This window comes from Alligator mississippiensis, chromosome 7 (assembly GCF_030867095.1).
Source record: "Alligator mississippiensis isolate rAllMis1 chromosome 7, rAllMis1, whole genome shotgun sequence".
NCBI classification, from domain to species: domain Eukaryota; kingdom Metazoa; phylum Chordata; order Crocodylia; family Alligatoridae; genus Alligator; species Alligator mississippiensis.
Window position 1 is genome coordinate 3,745,343 of NC_081830.1, and position 19,569 is coordinate 3,764,911.

Below are 19,569 nucleotides of genomic sequence, written 5' to 3' on the forward strand. Positions count from 1 at the left end.
AAATCCCCGCCAGTGAGTGTGTGTGTATTTACATGCATGTATTTAGGTCCGTGGATATGCATGCCTCTTGAGCATATCTTTGTGGATGGATGTGTCTATACCTTTGTCTGCATGTGTCTGTGTACATGTGTACGTTTGTGCATGCATGTGCACATACACAACAGGCACAGTTGTGTACACAGAAGCGCACTCCTATGAGCACAAAGTGGGGCCAGTCCCACAAGTCCCAAACCAGGAGGCTGCCTGAGCTAAGACCACAACCCGTCGGCCGTCAGGGCCAGTGGCTCCATGCCCTCAGGGGCTATGCCTCTGTAAGGGCCGGGTCCAAACTTGGCACACAAGGCTATGATCCTGCCCCCATCCTGGCCTGAGAACATGGGGCTTAGAAAGTGCCTCAAAAATCCTGGGGTGGTAGACAGAGCTGTGGGGGGCAGTGACACGAACAGGAAACACCATCTTTGATTGAGCCCACCTGAGCATGTGGGGCAGGGCACCTCCAGCCTGAGGGTGCAGGCACTAGAGCTTCCACTAACCCTAGTGATGCAGGGGAAAGGCACAGGGAAGACACTAACCCGGCCGCACAGTGGCGTGACATGATAGGAGGTTGGGGACAGATTCTGGATGTAAGATGGGAACTGACAGCTGAGACTAAGCCAGGCCAGGGCATGTGATGACTCTGAGCAGCTGGCTGAGGCTGTCACCACCACCTAAAGGACAGGACACCAAATAGCCTGTCACCAACTTGGCCCCCTCCACTCCCCTGGGACAGCGCCCAGGAGTCCAGGCACCCAGCCACTGCGGCTGAAACCCATGAGACACCCACATCCTTTAACAGCAATGAATGCTCCAGCTGGGGCTCCCGTGACTGGAACATAGCCCAGCAGCTCGGAGACCTGGCACGTGGTCATGTGAGTTGGGACAGGGGGGTTCCTATGGGCAGGGCTGGGATTTCACCTTCTCAGGAGCAGAGCAGCACAGGCAGCTGTCAAGACACTAGCAGACCCCGCGACAGCTGGTGTTAACCTTCCTTTAATGAAAACCTGTCAATGGAAAAACACAAGTCCAGAGAGAAGTTGGCGCCCATCCCAACCACCACCTCTTACCCAGCCAGGGGGGCCTTCCCCTCTTCGCAAGAAGCAGCAAGGTGCCAGAAACAGCTGGAGCTGGGAGATCGGGACCTCCTGCACCCACAGAGACAAGCCTCACCAGGGGATGCCAGGCAAAGAAATGAACTGCCAGTCCTCCATGAGGCAAATGACCTGCCCTTGACGATGCAGGAGAGTCACAAAGGGAAGCATGGAGTCCTGGGAACCAGTGCTCCCTCCTGCTTGAACCAGAAGCCTCACTCCCATCCCGCAGCGGGACAGAGAGCCCAGGCATTCCCACTCCCAACCCTCTGCCGCTTTAACCCCCAGTCCTCTACCAGTGGAAGGGAAGCCAAGAGGGCTGGGAGTTGAGACTCCTGAGATCTAGCCCTGATTTGGGGGGGAAGGGACATTTGGGGGCTACCAGGTGAGCCAGGGAGGGCTGGGAGTCAGGACTCCTGCGTTGTGTCTTCATCTCTGGGGCAGAAGCGGTGACAGGGACTCCTGGATTCTTTCCATGCGTGCAGTTTCTGGTGGGACACCATGGGTGCCTTTGTCTGGCCACGCTAAGGAGAGGCGGGTGGGGGTCTCTGCATGGACAGCCTGGTGGGTGATGAGGCTGCGGCTCTGGGCGAAGCGCTGACCACAGCGGGCGCACTCATAAGGGGCTTCACTGTGCACCTGCAGGTGCTCAGCCAGCTGGGCTGGCAGCCTGAAGCGCCGCCCACACTGATTGCACTCATGGGGCCGCTCAGCATGGATGCGCCCATGCCGCGCCAGTGTGGAGCGGCGCCCAAAGCGCTTGCCACAGCTAGCGCACCCAAAGGGTTTGCCGCCAGACTCTAGGCGGGTGCGGCTGGGTGCAACCAGGGCACTACCCTCTCCTGGTGCCTGGCCGCTGCAGGCTGGCAGCCGGCGGTGCTGCAGCAGGTTGGCACGCAAGCGAAAGCGGCGCCCACAATGGGTGCAGCAGTAGGGGCGCTCACCGCTGTGCACGGCCCGATGCCGCAGCAGCACGGCGCTCTCGGTGAAGCGGCGCCCACAGTCAGCGCACGGGAAGGGACGCTCGCCGCTGTGCAGGCGCCGGTGCCGCGCCAGCACCGAGCTCTGGCTGAAAGCCTTGCCACACTGCAGGCAGACAAAGGGGCGCTCGCCTGTGTGCACACGCTGGTGGGCCAACAGGTGGGAGCGCTGGGCAAAGACCCTCCCACAGTCAGGGCAGCCATGCCGCTTGATGTGTGGCAGCCCAGGGTCCAGGGACCCTTTCCTAGGGGCTCTGGCCGGCCCCACAGCAGCAGCCCCGTCCTGGTGGGTGCCCAAGTGGCGGGCCAGGTTGGAGCGGCGGCTGAAACGGTGGCCACAGAGGGCACAGGAGTAGGGGCGCTCACCAGTGTGCACACGCTGGTGCAGGAGCAGGCCAGGGGCGCGGCTGAAGCGGCGGCCGCACTGCGTGCACTCATAGGGCTTTTCGCCCGTGTGCACGCGCCGGTGCAGCACCAGGTCAGGGCCACGCAGGAAGCGACGCCCGCAGTCCCCACAGGGGAAAGGGCGCTCGCCAGTGTGAATGCGCTGGTGCAGTGCCAGGTCAGGCGCCCGCAGGAAGCGCTTGCCGCAGTCCCCACAGCCATAAGGACGCTCACCTGTGTGGATGCGCTGGTGCTGGACCAGGGCGGAGCCAGCATCAAAGCGCTTGCCGCAGTCCGGGCAGGGGAAGGGGCGCTGCCCGGCGTGGGCCCGTCGGAACCGCAGGAACTCGGGGCTGCGGCTGTAGCTGCGTGGCGGGGTCGAGGGAGCCTGGTCCGCGGGCGAGACAGGGCTGTGCAGACGCCGGTGTTTGGCCAGGTGGGCGCTCTGGGTGAAGCGGCGCCCACAGTCGGCACAGGGGAAAGGGCGCTCGCCAGTGTGCACACGCTGGTGCCGCAGCAGGTTGGAGCTGCGGCTGAAACGCCTCCCACAGCCGTCGCAGCCAAACGGCCTCACCGTGGCATCGCCCACGCTCTCTCCGCCCCCGGGGCAGCTCCTGACTCGCCTCTCTGTCTGGCGCTGCTGGCTCTGCTCCCGACTCTGGCAAAGCCCTCCTGGCTCCAGCAGCCCAGCCCCATCCAGCTGGGGATCCCCCTCCACAGACTCACTCATGGCTCCACACCTACGGGAACACAGAGTGGGCGCATCTCACTGCCTCTGCCAGGATCCCCATGAGCTCCTCCGCCCCAAATGGCCTGGCTACTTGTCACAGCTGCCCAGGGGGCTTCTCCCTCTGAATCTGCCCCCCGCCCCAGGAAACTCAGGGGATCACTACAATGCATCAAAGCTGGTAACACCAACTTGGACCGTCCCCCTCCTCAGGGCTGGGCTTTGGGGCTGAAAGGTCCCAAAAAACTCCAACACCCCGACCCAGCTATTCAAAGTGTTTTTAACCACCGTTGTGGCACCTGAAAATGCAGCCAGGGGCTCTCCGCTCCCGTCAATGTCTGGATGTCCTGCTACTAAAACAAATAGGGACTGGCAGGACAACCCCTCTGAATGTCCTAGCGTGCGGGGGCAGCTGCAACTGCAGTGCCAGAGCCCAGGCCCCTTTCCAGCAACACAAATGACACAGCATCACCCGCGGCCTGCATCCAACGGATGTGAAACCCAGATGTCAGAGAGCACTGGTAGCCATGGAAACGGCACTCGGAGGGGAGGCGGTGGGATTTCTACTGTGACCAGGAAACAAAGGCGGAAGGCATTTAGCACCACTTTGTATCAGCCTGGCACCAGCTGGGAAAGGAGCTGCTGAAGCGAATGGTCAGTGCTGGCATGGGAATAAAGGGAGATGAACTGACTGGAGCATCCTCCTACGAGGTAGGGGACCAGGGGAGGGAGGGGACCACTCGTCAGCTGGAAATGCATCTACGAAAGCAGAGAATGGGTGGGCTCACCCGTCACGGCCGTGGCCTCGGCTTCCTGCTGCGCAGAGACCCCCAATGACGGTCTGCTCTGCCTGACCAACAGGCAAGGTCATCTCCCTGAACTGCTGGACTCTGCAAGGACAATAGACACCTGCTCAGGTCCCATGTCTCTGGGAATGGCTCCGCAACCTGGGCAGAAATGCCTTGAATCCCCGCTCGGCCCCCACCCCCAGTCCAGACCGCTTGGTTCAGGGCTCGGACCTTGTCCCTCCAGCCCCATTGCCACCCACATCCCCACCTGCTCCATGAGGGAAGGACTTCTCAGTGTCAGCCCCGGGAAAGGTCCACCCTAAACTGGCTGTACTGGGCGGTTCCCCTGAGGTGAAAAGGGAGCTGCCAGATAGGACCAGAGCAAGGGCCTATTTAGCCTGGTACTGGAACAAAAACCTGTCACTAAAGAGGAAATCTCAGGGCAATTCTGCGATGCATACATACATAGGTGCATGCATATGTGCACACACGTGTACCCACACACGCACATAAAGCCACAACTGCCCATACACAGCCACACACATGCACATACAGAAGCGTGCACAGATAACAGGCATGCCTCTGCGCACATGCATGCACAGGCCTATGAATACACAAGTGCACACACATCGGTACTGTCACGTACCTGCACGCACCCATGGGCACAAGCAGGCAAACACATGCACGTACACAGTCACTCACACTCATGCACATCTGCATACACAACCATGCACCCATCAGCACACACATGATATGCTAAGACATATATGCGTATGTTCAGCCACCTGCACATACAACCACATCACTGCACAGAAGCATGTGCTTCCTGCATACACATCTGCCTATTCAAATCTACACCTAAACATGTACACAGTACACATATGTGGATGCAGCTGCACACATGTATACACGTTGTGCTTTGGGAGGGTCTCCCAGCTGCCAGGCCATAAGGCTACCCAGCTCACCCTGAGATCTCGGCCAGGGGGAATTAGCTCCTGCCCCAATACCCCTAACCACCCTGACCCAAAATAGGCTTTCCCCATCCCAACCCCTCCCCTGAGCCTGGATGCAGCAGGGAGGGGAACTCCTGACACATGAAGTCCAGGGGCAGCTACAAAAGCAGCTCCAGCTGACTCTGGACAAATTCACAGACCTGGGCATTTCAGGTCAGAAACACCTGCGAGGGCACCTAATCTAACCTCTAATACAGCATGGGCCAGGGCATCACACCTAGTGATGCCCACATTGGGCATAAGCACTTTTGAGATGGGCCTCCAGGCTGGGTTTGAAGAAGGCACAAGACAAAATCCCCCACTTCCCTGGGGAGTCTGTTCCATGGAGTTGAAACTACCCTGGCTGGTCAAAAAACAACCACCCTTGTTTCTAATTGTCTAGCTTCCACTTCAGGCCATTGGTCCTTGTTCTGCCTTCCTCCACAGGATCAGAGCTCTTTAGTACCTGACACAAATATTATTCTATAACGAAGTCACCTCGCCATCGTCTTATTGATCTATGAAACCAGCTGAGCATTTGCAGTCTCTGCTTCCTCAATGCATGTGGCTGTATTGAAACACCAGCTTACTAAGTGACCCACATGAATTAGTTTGTATGACTGTCTGGGCCTCATCATTATGGCCCAATCTGCCAAGATTCATGTTATCTGTAAATCTGACCCACTGTGGCTTTCAGTTCCTTTCCAAATCATTAATAGAAATATTAAACAGTGGTCTCATACCTCCCCCCGGCAAAATGTCACAGAAACCTGGTGGCTGGACTGGTTGGCCCTGGAGGTCTCTTCTATCCCTAGGATGCTGTGAGGTAGAGCAGATCGCAGAATCATAAAATCATAAAAAACGAGGGTTGGAAGGGACCTCAGGAGGTCATCTAGTCCAAACCCCTGCTCAAAGCAGGACCAGCCCCAACGATCTTATCCCAGCCAAGGCTTTGTCTAGCCAGGTCTTAAACACCTCCAAGGGTGGAGATTCCACAACCTCTATGGGTCAGAAAGGTGACAGAGACTGAAAGGTTGCCATGACATGTAGGAATAAATGCTGACGGGCCACAGTGCTCACAGAAGGCAAAGTACCTCAGTGATCCAGACCATGAGGCCTCCAGACAATGGACCAAGATCCAGGTCAAGGGCTAAAGAAAGTAACAGGCAACTTCACTCACCATCCCACTTTTGTGGGACCTTAAAAGGGACTTTGGGTCAAGTGGGCTACCAAAGACATTGTGCTCTGTTCATGTGGTCTCGGGATCGTAGCACTGGGAAGGAGCTGGGACTAAGTAGGTGCTCAAGGTCTCCAGCTTCAGTCATGAAAGTTTCATTGACAGGCAGGATTTGGCATGACCGTGGGGATGCTGAACTGTCACCACTGCACCCACGGTGACTCCTATTTGCGTCGTGCATGACTCGACTCTGTTCTTATCCTCTCATCTACTCCTGCCCATCCCTGCTTTCTTCTTCCTGTTCTACTTCTCTTTCTTTTGGTCTTACACCTGATCCTGAGATGGTACCAACGCAATGATAACAGTATCAACAGAAGCTGTGCTCCCTCCAGCCCTTTACTATCCAGTCTCTTCTCTCTCCTTCTGCCTGCCTGCTTTGATGAAGGCCAGGAAAATGACTGAGAACTAAACAACAGAACTAGTACTATCTGGTTTGCAAAATGGGAATAATGTATTGCAGCCTCAGAATGAGAGCACAGGCTGGAAAATGAATGGAGACTGCAAAAAGTTGAGACTATGCAAATATCACGGCCTATTTTGCCTTCAAAAGATGATCCTGGACAATACCTCAATAATCGCACTCACCACCCCTCTCAGCTTCGGTCTCTTGGTTCAACTCCACTCTAGAATGACAGGCCTCGGAGATGCACACTTGGCCTCTGAGCCAGCCCTCACTCCCAAGGACTGCAAAGAGGCAAGTTAATACCTTCTGAGGGTGGAAGACTGAGTGAATGAGAAGAATATCTTACCAGAGCATATGAGGGGCTGAGGATAGAGCAGAGCCCTGCGTGGCCCAGGCAGGGGGTGCTGCTGGTGCTGGGGTGACTACCTGGCATTCCCGCTGGTGCCAAGTCTGGAAGCCAAGTCACTCTTCAGGTCTTCCTGAGCGACTGTACATCTTGGCCGGTTTTGATGGGCTTGACTGTGCATCATCCCAGGGTCGAAGCCGCCATAAAGACACCATCATTGTTACTGTCCAGCACTGCGAACCAGAACCGAGCCTCTTCGTTCCCTCAAGCAGGGCAGCCTGAAAAATTAGAGTCTCCTTCTATGCGTTTTTGACCCGTGCCCACTCCCTAAGCAGCCAAGTGCTTGGTTAGCTCATCCAGACCGGATAGTTATTCTCTGTTTTAGCAGGTTCTGCATGATCTGCTTCCAGGTCTCTCTCCTCTAGAAGCCCTAGCTGGGACTTCCCGGCTGATCACATGCCACTGAGATAAGCCACGGCTCCATGCTCAGGGCACTAAAGCCTATTTGGCTTTTTGGTGTTATACAGTGACAGGGTCACCTTAACCCCTGGACTCCTTTATTCCACCGAGGTTAGTGCCCAACATCTCCCAGCTAACAGCACAACAGCCATGAGATGTACCAGGGACACATACCAGCAGTAGCGGTCTGTCCCATTCATGGTCAAGGCCACTGCCTGGTCACCAGGGTCCCTCTCTGCTCTTGGGAGCCTTAATGCAAAGACTGGGGGGGGGTTAAAGGGGCAGGGGGGAGGGAGACGCTCCTGCATGCCACTCCTGGGGCAAGGAGAGGAGACCGACCCCTTGTCTCAGCAAGAGGAGATGCTCCCACCCCCTGCAAGCGAGAGAAGGCCTCTCTGTCCCCTGGCCCCCCAGCTCTAGGGTGCAACGCCAGCGTGGAGACAGGAGGTGGTCCCACGCCGCTCTGAAACCAGGCCTCGTGCCCCCTCCTCCATAGGGAGGGGGCGCCTTCCACCTCCAGGAGGAGACGCCCCCATCCCCAGCCAGCCCCCCAGGGGGGATGCGGACCTGGAGCGGAGACGCTGCTTCCACCCTTCCTGGGGCACCAGCCAGGCTCGCCAAGCCACCCTTCCCAGCATGCCCTGCATTCAATGGGGAGCTCCCAGCATGCACTGCTTCCCACAGTGATTTCCCAACATGCCCTGCTCTGGGGAGACACACCTCCCAGCATGCCATGCATTCAATAGGGAGCTCCCAGCATGCACTGCTTCCCACAGTGATTTCCCAGCATGCTCTGCTCTGGGGAGACACATCTCCCAGCATGCCCTGCATTCAATGGGGAGCTCCCAGCATGCACTGCTTCCCACAGTGATTTCCCAACATGCCCTGCTCTGGGGAGACACACCTCCCAGCATGCCTTGCATTCAATGGGGAGCTCCCAGCATGCCCTGGGCCCAGCAGTGGACACACCTCCCAACATGCACTGCTTCCCATGGTGATTTCCCAGCATGCCTTGAGACCAGAAGGAGACACACGCACCTCCCAGCATGCACAGCTTCCCAAGATTTCCCAGCATGCCCTGCACTGAGGGGGGGAGAGGCACACTTCCCAGAATGCACTGCTTCCCATGGTGAATTCCCAGCATGCCCTGCACTGGGGAGACACACCTCCCAGCATGCCCTGCTTCCATGGTGATTTCCCAGCATGCACTGGAACCAATGGGTACCTCCCAGCATGCCCTGCTCTCCTGCAGGCTGGGCAGGGCAGGTGCAGAGCATGCTGGGAGCTGTAGTCACTGATGCCTGGAGGCTCTCTCGCTCTGCCCCATGCTATGCATGCAGGGACAGCAGGCACAGCCAAGGCACAAAGGGCTGGACATGCTGGGGCAGGCTCGCCCCACGTACCCTGGGGTGCTCGGGCACCCATGGCACCAGGACAGCGTAGAGCAGCTGCCTGGGGACCAAGTGCTTAGCCTGCTCCTGAACTAGGAGGACGAGAAGGGACCGTCCCTGTGCCCAGAGCTGGGATCCTGCTGCAGTCACTGGACTCCAGAAGCTGGAGCTTGGAGCAGAAGTCCAAGGGGACCTCTCCGGATTGCACTGGTAACTGGCACCCCCAGATCCCTGTGACCACCCCAACCCTGGCGGTCGCCTGCTCAGCATCCTTCCCCCACCTGACCACCACCCTGCCTGCTCACCTGCCCCCCCGCTCACCCATCCTCTAGCTGGGTCCGTCTGTCTTCTCTGTCTTTCTGTCCATCTAGCTATACATTTTTCTAGGCTGTCTGCCTTTCTCTGCCGCCTTTCTAGCTCTCTTTTCTGCCTCTCTCGCTACATAGTATCTATACATCCTTCTAAACCGGCTATCTTTGTCTGGCTATCTTTTCTGTCTCTCACTCTCCATCTCTCTCTCTATCCATATACTCTCTGTACGCCCTTTTAAGCGGTCTGTCTTTTTCTGTCTCGCTGTCTGCATAGGCACCTTTGTAGTTGTTCTAGTAATCACCTTTCTAGTCAATTTTCTGGCTGTCAGTTTGTCCCCATACGGCCCTTCCTTCTATCCGTCCATCTCATGCTTCCTTGGCTCTCACTGCTGTAGTACTAAATGCCTCCCAATCTTTAATGGGTTTATCATCAGCATCTTCTTGTGAGGGACAGGACTACTGCATGGCCGGGAAATCGAGGCACAGAGATGCTCTCAAGCCACTCTCATGTCTTGCAGGTGTTGCCTCTTGGCTCCTAAATTACCTGGATGGTGACAGTGTTTCACTCTATGTCCCCATATTCTGTACCCAAATTATTTAACCACTGTGGGTTGCCCCTCTCCCCGCCCCCAACCCTGACCAGAGAATTAATATAAAGTTAAGCTGTAGTTTCCAAGCCTGCATGCTAGGGTGTGCTTTAAACTTTCTGTCTACAACTCCCTGTGTCTAAGAGACTTGACCAAGGGTGCTGGAGGAATCTGTGGCAGAGGAAAAAACAGACCGACACCCCCCCCCCCGCCCCCCCCGCCAAAGCCCAGCTTAGTGCCCTGGCCTCTAGCTAACCTACCCCCCATACCCATATGGTAGGGGTTAGGCTGGCATGACAGGCCAGAGGCTTGCGTGTAGCCTGACATGAGGCACTGAAGTGCAGTGGGGCAATACTCAACCCTCTGCCTCTCTGCTTGCTGGGAACTCTCAGTCCTTCAGAAAATCCCTTCCCATCTGCGTTGAAAATGATCCCAGGGCTGAAGGCTTCTCAGGAGCCCAAGACAGTCAAGTGCCAAGAGCCACTAAATGCCCCTGGTTTTGGCCACTTGCACACTGAATGCCCCTGGGTTGAAGCCTGTGGACCATCCTATTTGCAGCCTCTGTTGGGAAGTTGGCCTCAACCCACTTCACAGTCAGCATGTGCAGGTGCCATACAAGGGGCTCTCCCTGAGGGAGCCCTCCTGGGGCTGCCAGCACTAACCATGGCAAGGATCGTGGGCCAGATTGTCCACATCACCCATGCTGCCCCCCCAAAGCATGCCCACCCATGACACCGCACGCCCTGTCTGTGCGGCCGCTGTGGGCCACAAGCAGTGTGGAGGGGCTGGGCAGTGCCAGGATGCCCCAGGAGGAGCTGGGTGTGGAGAGGGCATCTCCCTGTGGGGCTGGCTCTGTCTAAGCTTTTGTGTCTGGGAACCCTCCGAGCTACAGCCATCCAAAGGGATTGCGCACACTGGCTGCAGCTCATGGACCCGTTCTCTGTGGGCAGAGCCGCAAGACGGCTGGCTCAGTTCAGCCCAGGGGCTCAGAGTGGATTTATGCCCTGTGGTGCCCAGGGTACCCTACAGGGCACTGCTGAGGGCCGGCTGCACGTGACTGGTCAGAGCCAACTTGGGTGAGGCTGGCCTCACATGAGTTACCCCCTCCCCAGGCTGGAGAACATTAAGAGCCGCTGAAGGAGCCCCCCATTCATTATCTAATGAGGCAGCTAAGGAGAACGGTGTTGGTAGGAGACCTCTGTGAGTTGCATTTGGGGGCCTTGGGCCCTTTCTGGGTCTGGCCAGGTACTTTCTGCCCTGGCACTAGCCATGTCACATCAAGACCTGACCCCCAAAGGCACTGAGTTCAGGGTTGTGGGCCAGAGTCGGAATTCACTAAGCACTAGGCAGCCTGTGATCTCTCCTGTCTCCTGTGCCCAGGTTGCTGTGATTACCTGCATGGAGGAGCTGTGGGCCCTGGGTCTCCAGGTCAGTGAAAAGGGGGAGAGTCCTAGTAGTGCCCAGCTAAGAAGGGGCTAATGTTCCCTGGTAGCTTCAGTGTGGGGGTGACAATGGGAAATTGCTTTGGTGCCCTGCAAGTGTTCGGCTTCTGCCCTTCTGGGCGTCTTTCCAGTCTGCGCCATAGCCCCTTGGCAAAGTGACTAGGGGAGCTCCCCAGGATGACCCTGGGGCACCAAGATGCGGTGGGGGCAGGGGTCCAGGCCCTGGTTTTAGGCCCATAACTGGCAGGCCCAGGGGCCCCGTGTCCCAGCACTGGGTCCTGGAGAGCAGCCAACTAGCAAAAGTTTTGAGGTCGTAGAGGGGAACCACCTCCCAGGGCCATCACCCTCTTGGCTGGATAAATAGGGCAGCAGGAGCAGAGCAGTTTCTCCCTCTGGATCTGGCACTGGGGAGCCCTACTGCTCTACAATGGGAATTTTCCTGGCTCTGACCTATCCCTGTCAACTTCTATTGCATCATTAAAAAGCCAGTCATTTCAAAAGAAGCAGTTATTATTTTGCCCCTGCGACTGAATTTGGTATTAAAAACCCTTGAGTCTTCAGAGGAACTCAGGGAGAGAAAAGGGCTATTAACCCTCAAGGACAGTGTTGGCACCAGAACAGCTTGGAGACCTGGGTATGGTACCTGTAGGGTGGGAATGAGCCCAAGGTTTCTAACCATGAAGCAGTGAGGTGTCCAGTCCATTGCCACTTTGAAGGTCCTCTGGAAACTAGGAGGTTCCCAGTCCTTTGACTGGCATCTGTATATGGGTGCAATCCCCTTCAAGCAGTCACAATTGGATAAAAGGCAAAGAAAGCCTTGTCCTGAGCCTGAGTGCCTGGGAAGTCTGCAGGAAGAGCAGGCACCTGGGGAAAGAAATTGCAAAGAAGCACCAATTTCCTATTCCACCCTACACAGGGCAAGACCCTCTAGCCAAGAACCTGGAGTTTTATCCCCCTAAGAGCATCATCATCAGTCACACACCCCAGTCAAAACCCCCAGCTTTGGCTGCAACGAACACCCAGTGCTTCTGAGGAAGTGGGGGGAGAGGGGAAACCCTGGCAGAAGAAGAAACAATTCCTTGCTGGACCCATTTAGTCCTGGAAAGACCAAATGCTCCTCACTGTTCTGCAACCTAGGGACACCAAACCACTCCACACATCCTACATCCTACTGGAGCCAGAACCACCCCCCATCCCCTTCTGTAATTATACCACCACCATAAACTAATCCCAGCTCCTTTAATTTTCCTTTGTAACTAAAATGGTTGCAGAGCTCTCCTTCATTCTTTGCCACTGGGCATAGTCCTCTCCAATATGGGAATGGGAAGAAAAGGAAAGAAAAGAAAATACAGTGAATAACTCAAGGTTACCTAGGTGACTGGAGAGTCACAGAGTGGCGGCAGTGGCATACAGCGCTCCTGTTTTAATTGTCCATCACATGGTGCCCTCAGAGTAAAAAGCAGTCCTACCTTTCTATGATTCCTTGCTTAGAAAGAAGCATCTGATCCAAAAATCATTGAGAAAGGCTGCCTTACATCGTCTCCTCTGACTGCCCTTATAACACAGGCTGGGGAATGCCACCCAGATGTCCCTGTATTAAGCCCAGTTACTTGGGTTTGGCTAAAGGTAAATTAAATTTGAACAAGAGATGCTTTGGGTGACTGGGAGGATGTGATAGTAGGTTTTAGATATTTGAAAAGCTGCCATAAAGGAGAAACATTGTTTTGCCCTGCCGTGAGTCAGGGCCCTGACTCTGCCTTTTCTCAATAGGTGTTTCCTGAGCTGTGTAACGTGATGTGATGTTTCTCCTTCCCGGAGCCCAGGCAGTGGATCTCTGTGCCAAGTATTCACTGTGAGTGACCATGTTTTCTCCATCTTCTCTTGAAGAAGTGACCTGGGGGTAGCTAGACCCTGTGAGGGGGAAGAGAAAGAGGCTGACACACCTGAAAGGCTGTGATACTGGGAATGGAGGCTGCACTGTAGGAAAGTGGCTAGTCTTTTACCAATAACACCCAGTCTGGCACTTCTGTGTGTAAGAAGAACCACAGGAATTGGACTGGAAAACAGACCAACAGGCCCTCAGAAGAGACAGAAACTAGATGGGAAGGAGGGATGGGCAACATGATGGCTAAATACAACTCAGTGCTTGGAGGAGACTTATTCTTCCTCTCACAGCTTCCAGGAAGCAAGTCAGGCACTGGGCTGCGCATGGAGGTGACTCCTAGGTGCCCTGCCGTGCCCCATAAAACCAAGAGGACAATACGTGAGATGGAAGGAAGACAATTTGGATCAACCAGATGGCAAAACCTCCTTCCCTTCGTGCGGCCTGTGCAACGCTCTGCCACCAGGTGTGGTTGAAGCCAGGGGGTTAGTAAGGTGCCAAGCAGGTCTAGATGGTCCTGTGGTCATGTGAGCACCCCAGTGCTCTGGCAGAGACACCCAGACACATGCCTCACGTTGTTGACCAGTCCCTAAGACCAGGTTGAGACTTTGTATGGGGCCAGATGATCCACCCCTGCTGCTACCCACCTGCCCCTGGTGCCTCTGGTGCTGGAAGCTGGTCAGAACCAGGGCTTCAGCTCTGCCCCTGCCTGGCAGTGCTGTGTCTGGGGAGTGTCAGTATAGCCCAGGGAGTGGCAATAGTCTCTGATAGGGGAGGCACAAAGGCTTATTTGGAAAGGAATTGAGCTGAGAGCAGTCATAGACAGGAGTCCTGCCCTCCGTGCACCACTATCTCAGGCTGCGGGCAACACCCAGTGAGGATGAGGTAGCCTTTGACCTTTCCTGTCTCCCTCCTCAGCAGGACACTGACCTCAGACTGCTGTGATTGCCCACATGGAGGAGCTGCAATCCCTAAATCTCCAGGGTTGTGAGGAAGTAGAGATTCCTGGCAGTGGCCAGCAAGGTGAGGAGGGCTTTAACTCAGCCCTAACACTTTGACATACATAAGAACATAAGAGCTGCCATTTATTGAGCCAGACCCTCAGGCCATCTTGCCCAGTCTCCTGCATGATGCTGAAATGGAAAGTGAACTGCGTCTGACCAAGGTTTTTTTTTCCTCTGTCCCTTTTCTGCTTGCAGCCTCCAGCATTTAAGGTCTAGGAAGTTCTGAGTCAGAGGCTGTGCCCCTAACTCCTATGCTCAATAGCTACCGAGGTCCCTTTCCTCTAAGAATGTGTTCAGTCCCTTTTTGGATCTGGCTAAGTTGTCAGCTTCCATCACCTCTCGTGGCAGCGAGTTCCACGCTTTAATGACACACTGGTAGTGACAAGAGGACACCCCCGTCCTCAACCCCATGTGGCTGGGAAGTCCTGTCAGGGTTCACATTACTTAACCTGTGCCCTGACTTAGCCTGGTCCTTGCACAGGTGGCTTGAGAGGGGCCTAGGTGGTCAGAAAGGTCATTAGTGCAGCAAGCCCCTCAGCCAAGTGGGGAGGTCTGGTGACCGGGTCTGTCTAAGCAACCCCTCACCTTGCCCTGGAGCTAGGAAGAACTTGCATGTGTGCATGTGCTGTGTGTCCTGGCAGGCACTGCAACCGCAAGTGAGAGTGCAGAGGGGAATTGCCCCGTGGGCTGGCTTGGAACAGCAGAGCCAGGAGCCCAGGGCCACGGTGGCCTGAAGCCCGAGTGGAACAGAGCTGACGAAGGCGAGCAACGGTCCAGGAGAAGAAAGGTGGTCCGGCAAGCCCAAGGCACCGGCACTACCCTCCCTCGGGAGCGCCGCTTCGTGTGTGGGGAATGCGGGCGGGCCTTCAATGCCAATGCCCACCTGGTGAAGCATGCACGGACACACACAGGCGAGCGCCCCTTCCCCTGCCCTGACTGCGGGCGCCGCTTCACACAGAGCGCCAACCTGGCGCACCACCAGCGCCTGCACACGGGCGAACGACCCTTCCCCTGCGGGGAGTGCGGGCGCTGCTTCCGCATGAAGGCTGACCTGGCACGACACCGCGCCTCCCACACGGGCGAGCGCCCGTACCCCTGCCCCGACTGTGGGCGCCGCTTCAGCCAGAGCTCCAACCTGCTGCGGCACCAGCGTGCCCATACTGGTGAACGCCCTTTCCAGTGTGGTGAGTGTGGGGCTGGCTTCGCCCGCCGCGCCCACCTGGCCGCCCACCGGCGCACCCACACAGGTGAGCGCCCCTATCAGTGTGGGGAGTGCCACGAGGGCTTTGCCCAGATCGCTGCCCTCATTCACCACCGCCGCCTGCACACGGGCGAGCGCCCCTTCCAGTGTGGGGAGTGCGGCAAGGCCTTTGCACGCGCTGCCACACTGCTGCACCACCGTCGCTTGCATGATGGTGAGCGCCCCTTCCCCTGTACCCAGTGTGGCAAGGCTTTTGCCAGCCGTGCTGCTTTGCACCAGCACCACCGTGGCCACTCAGGCCTGGCCCCCTTCCCATGCGGGGAGTGCGGGGCTGGCTTCGCCGTCAGCTCTGCACTGCTGCGGCATCGGCGCGTTCACACTGGCGAGCGCCCCTATGTCTGCGCCCAGTGCGGGGCCAGCTTCACCCAGAGCTCAGCCCTCACCCGCCACCAGCGGTTGCACGACTGAGATGGCCTGGCACTGCTCCTGCATGCAGGCAAGGACGGGCCTGGGGAGGAGGGAAGAGGTCCCAGTGGAGGGGCTCTGGGATCAACATGTAGATTGACTTTTCAACAGGGGCTGGGTCAGGTGGACAGAGACATCATATGACACGGCTGCCTAGAGCATCAGGGCATTGGGCATAGGGACCTGAGCCATCCCTTTGTTCCTGGGAGTGGGGGCTGGTTGAATGGGTCATTCTGGGGTCCTGGGAGATAGGCTTGTTTGTTGGAGTGAGGAGGAGAGGAGCTGGATCCTGAAAAATCAGGCTGCTGAGCAGAGAGATTGTAATAAAAGGGAACCACAGCTGGATTTTCACATCCTTTCTATGGTAAAATGAGCACAAAGCACAGGCATCACTTATGGAATGGGTTCACATGGGGCCATCTCAGACAGGAGACTGCAAAGGGGAGCTCAAGATGCATGGGGTGGGTGGAGAGGAAAGTTGAGTCTTACAAAGCACCTGGGGCACCTGCAGCCAAGGTTGGACCTAGGAGTACAATGCTCCAGCCACAGGGGAGCAGGCAGTGGTCTGAACAGTCCCCATCCCCTTTAAAAACCTGGGATAAAACTGTAGCTGAGGATGGAGCCAGGTGGAAGGCAGACAGACTTGAGGACAATTTTGATCGTTATAATTTATTTATTTATTTATTTAGAAAGTTTGAGGGAAATCTGAAAACTTTCCTTTCAGGTTTCTCAGGACTTTTTTTTTAAGGTTTACATCAGTCGGAAATAATGTTTGGAACTCCCCGTCCCATGTTATTTAATACCCTATCAGTAGTTAGCACATATTTCTCTTATTTCACAGTAACCAGTAGGATTAGTGACCTGCTGTAAGATGACACAAAAGCTGAAACATTCTCTTTGATTTCAAAAATCATGAAGAGTAGCTGCTCAGTTCAGACCAAAATGGCTCATGTTTTTCTTGCTCAAAGCATCTCCAACTTGTTATAACAAAACAGTAGCATTTCCCTCATTTTTTTAAAAAATATATCATTTAATTATTGTATTTAATTTAAAAAATATATAAAAATAAAATATGAACTGTTTCAATTGTGTTGTCATTAATAGCCCGATACTCATAACACATATAAAATATGAAACGGCCTTTAAAAATGAAAAATTGGGAGAGGGGGATATAAAATGAAATTCCAAATGTTATTTCATCATCCAGAAGTGGGAATTTGGGGGAATTCCTCTTTTGTGGGACGTTTCAGAGTTGCTGGTCTGAATATGTGGACCCAGGTCAAAACCTGCATCTCAAAGCTTCCTTCCACAAGTTTTCTAGGTGCCAACCATCTCCCAGTGTGGATTTGGGCAACTCTGCTCTCCACAAACTCATTGGCTTGAACCTCGGTGGTTTCCTTTAGTGGTCCAGCTTTTCACAGGCAGGCTGGGCTGTTGCTCTTGGCACGTAGGGCTGGGAGGGGACAACAGCCCTACAAACAATCCCTTGGAGGGTCGATGCAGTGGGGAAGGGATCTGAGGGATCCCCTTGGGATGAACTGCTGTTTGGAGGCTATAAAAGTGTCCTGTGAACCTCCTTCCTAAACACAATCCTTTCTGCTGGATTGGGAGAGGCTGGCTGCAAAGCTACAAGCCTGCTTGCAGGAAGGCAGGCAGCAGAGAAGCAAGCCTAGACTGATTCATGGGAAACCCCTGGGCCTGACTTAGAAGCAGGGCAGGTGATTGGCATGGGTGGAAATAAGACATATATAGGCTTGGATTTGGGGTTAGAGGCACACTCTGGTCCTGAGCATCACAGGGAGAAGAGGGCTGAGGCTGAGAGGCCAAAGCCAAATTAGGGCAAGGGTTCCTAGTAGGCTGAAGCCGAAGGGCTGAAACCAAGGTGGGAGAAGAGGCTGGAGGCTGAAGGGCTGCAGCTGAGCTAGGGTGAAGGTATCAAATGAGGTGAGCAAGGCTGAGGCCAGCCACTGAGAGTAAGACACACGAGGCATGGGCGCAACTATGGGGGAGGCCAAAGCCATGACTAGTACCAGTAGGGTATGATTGGTGCCCACCAGTGTTTTAGTTCATGGGCTTAGGGGCCTGCAGCACACAGGCAGGGAATAGGGGAAAAGTTAGGAACATACACCCAAGGGTGGAGGCTGAGACTAACTTGAGAGAGAAACACCCTATTCATGGGGCTAGGGAAGGTCACCTTTGATGACAAGCAAGGTGGAGTGAGGCACCTAGGGCCTCATCCCGGTCTCTGAAGGCAACCTCCCTTATATTTGCACTGACAGTCCATCAAGGTGTGGCAGACGGATGGGGCAGCAGAGTGATACCCTGGATGGACAGAGTCGTGGGAAAACAAGGGTAGTTTGGCCATTAGGGGCCCAACCAATGCCCCCGATGGTAAAAATGATGCCTTTCAAGTTGGAATTTGCCTGGCTTCAGCTTCCAGCCACAGAAACAACACGGCAGTCAGGAGAAAGCTTCAAATCAGGTCCTACCCACAGGGGCAAGGAGGAGAAGAAGAGAGCCTGGGTCTGCTCTGGTCCTGCTCTCCATCCAGAAGGGTTGCTCTCCTGCTGGAGCCCCATGGCCCACCCAGAGGTGACACCTAGCTCTTCCCCCACTGAGCAGATGGAGAAGGAGTCACTCAGGTCCCAAACAACATGCTGACAGCATCTGGGGCCTGCATGCTCGGTCTCATGGCACGTGGGTGCGGCGGTGCTTGCAGAGGTAGGCGCGCAGGCGGAAGCGCTTGCCACACTGCATGCACTCATGGGCTGGCCCAGCCCCATGGATGAGGCGGTGTTTGCAGAGGTAGGAGCGCTGGCCGAAGCGCTTCCCGCACTGCGTGCACTCGTGCGGCTTCCCCAGCCTGTGGGTCCGCCGGTGCTTCACCAGGTAGGAGCTGCGACTGAAGCTCTTCCAGCATTCAGAGCACTGAAAGGGCTTGTCCTGTCCCATGGTCTGGGCACCCTCCGGCAGGCTGCTCTCCTCTTCCTTTTCAGCTTGGAAACTCTGTGGCACTATCTGAACAGGGCTCCACGCCATGCTCCCCTGTGCACCGTGGCAGGGCTCCATGTGGCCTCCTTGCAATGCAGTCAGCTCTGAGCTCTGGGCCATGCTCCCCTGTGCACCGTGGCAGGGCTCCATGTGGCCTCCTTGCAATGCAGTCAGCTCTGAGCTCTGGGCCATGCTCCCCTGTGCACCGTGGCAGGGCTCCATGTGGCCTCCTTGGAATGCAGTCAGCTCTGAGCTCTGGGCCATGCTCCCCTGTGCACCGTGGCAGGGCTTCATGTGGCCTCCTTGGAATGCAGTCAGCTCTGAGCTCTGGGCCATGCTCCCCTGTGCACCGTGGCAAGGCTCCATGTGGCCTCCTTGGAATGCAGTCAGCTCTGAGCTCTGGGCCATGCTCCCCTGTGCACCGTGGCAGGGCTCCATGTGGCCTCCTTGCAATGCAGTCAGCTCTGAGTTTGGGGCTACACTCCCCTGTGCACCGTGGCAGGGCTCCATGTGGCCTCCTTGCAATGCAGTCAGCTCTGAGTTTGGGGCTACACTCCCCTGTGCACCATGGCAGGGCTCCATGTGGCCTCCTTGCAATGCAGTCAGCTCTGAGCTCTGGGCCATGCTCCCCTGTGCACCGTGGCAGGGCTCCATGTGGCCTCCTTGCAATGCAGTCAGCTCTGAGTTTGGGGCTACACTCCCCTGTGCACCATGGCAGCGCTCCATGTGGCCTCCTTGCAATGCAGTCAGCTCTGAGTTTGGGGCTACACTCCCCTGTGCACCGTGGCAGGGCTCCATGTGGCCTCCTTGCAATGCAGTCAGCTCTGAGTTTGGGGCTACACTCCCCTGTGC

General features: G+C 55.9%; 2 protein-coding genes across 8 annotated transcripts; one reads left to right on the forward strand and one right to left on the reverse strand.

Moving 5' to 3' along the window:
* Positions 1 to 1,013: 1,013 nt before the first annotated feature.
* LOC102565654 (zinc finger protein ZFP2-like) lies at positions 1,014 to 8,117 on the reverse strand. 3 transcript variants are annotated; one of them, XM_059731454.1, is made up of 4 exons: positions 8,011 to 8,117; positions 6,985 to 7,262; positions 4,007 to 4,108; positions 1,014 to 3,231 (listed from the first exon to the last, which is right to left on the reverse strand). In XM_059731454.1, exons 3-4 carry the CDS (start codon positions 4,087 to 4,089, stop codon positions 1,557 to 1,559), a joined length of 1,758 nt encoding a protein of 585 aa, XP_059587437.1. In that variant the 5' UTR covers positions 4,090 to 4,108; positions 6,985 to 7,262; positions 8,011 to 8,117; the 3' UTR covers positions 1,014 to 1,556. The 3 variants fall into 3 exon arrangements, with proteins under 3 accessions (XP_059587437.1, XP_059587439.1, XP_059587438.1); XM_059731456.1 differs by lacking the exon at positions 8,011 to 8,117 and adding an exon at positions 7,618 to 8,004; XM_059731455.1 differs by lacking the exon at positions 8,011 to 8,117 and adding an exon at positions 5,742 to 5,817 and having other exon boundaries at positions 6,985 to 8,004.
* Positions 8,118 to 8,593: 476 nt separating this feature from the next.
* On the forward strand, positions 8,594 to 16,808 carry LOC102565884 (gastrula zinc finger protein XlCGF8.2DB). 5 transcript variants are annotated; one of them, XM_019485243.2, is made up of 5 exons: positions 8,594 to 9,044; positions 12,945 to 13,026; positions 13,350 to 13,522; positions 13,975 to 14,079; positions 14,702 to 16,808. In XM_019485243.2, the coding sequence occupies exons 4-5, from the start codon at positions 14,010 to 14,012 to the stop codon at positions 15,727 to 15,729; spliced, it is 1,098 nt and encodes a 365-aa protein (XP_019340788.2). In that variant the 5' UTR covers positions 8,594 to 9,044; positions 12,945 to 13,026; positions 13,350 to 13,522; positions 13,975 to 14,009; the 3' UTR covers positions 15,730 to 16,808. The 5 variants fall into 5 exon arrangements, with proteins under 5 accessions (XP_019340788.2, XP_019340839.2, XP_019340874.2 ...); XM_019485294.2 differs by having other exon boundaries at positions 13,978 to 14,079; XM_019485373.2 differs by lacking the exon at positions 13,350 to 13,522 and adding an exon at positions 11,113 to 11,160 and having other exon boundaries at positions 8,596 to 9,044; positions 13,978 to 14,079.
* Positions 16,809 to 19,569: the final 2,761 nt, after the last annotated feature.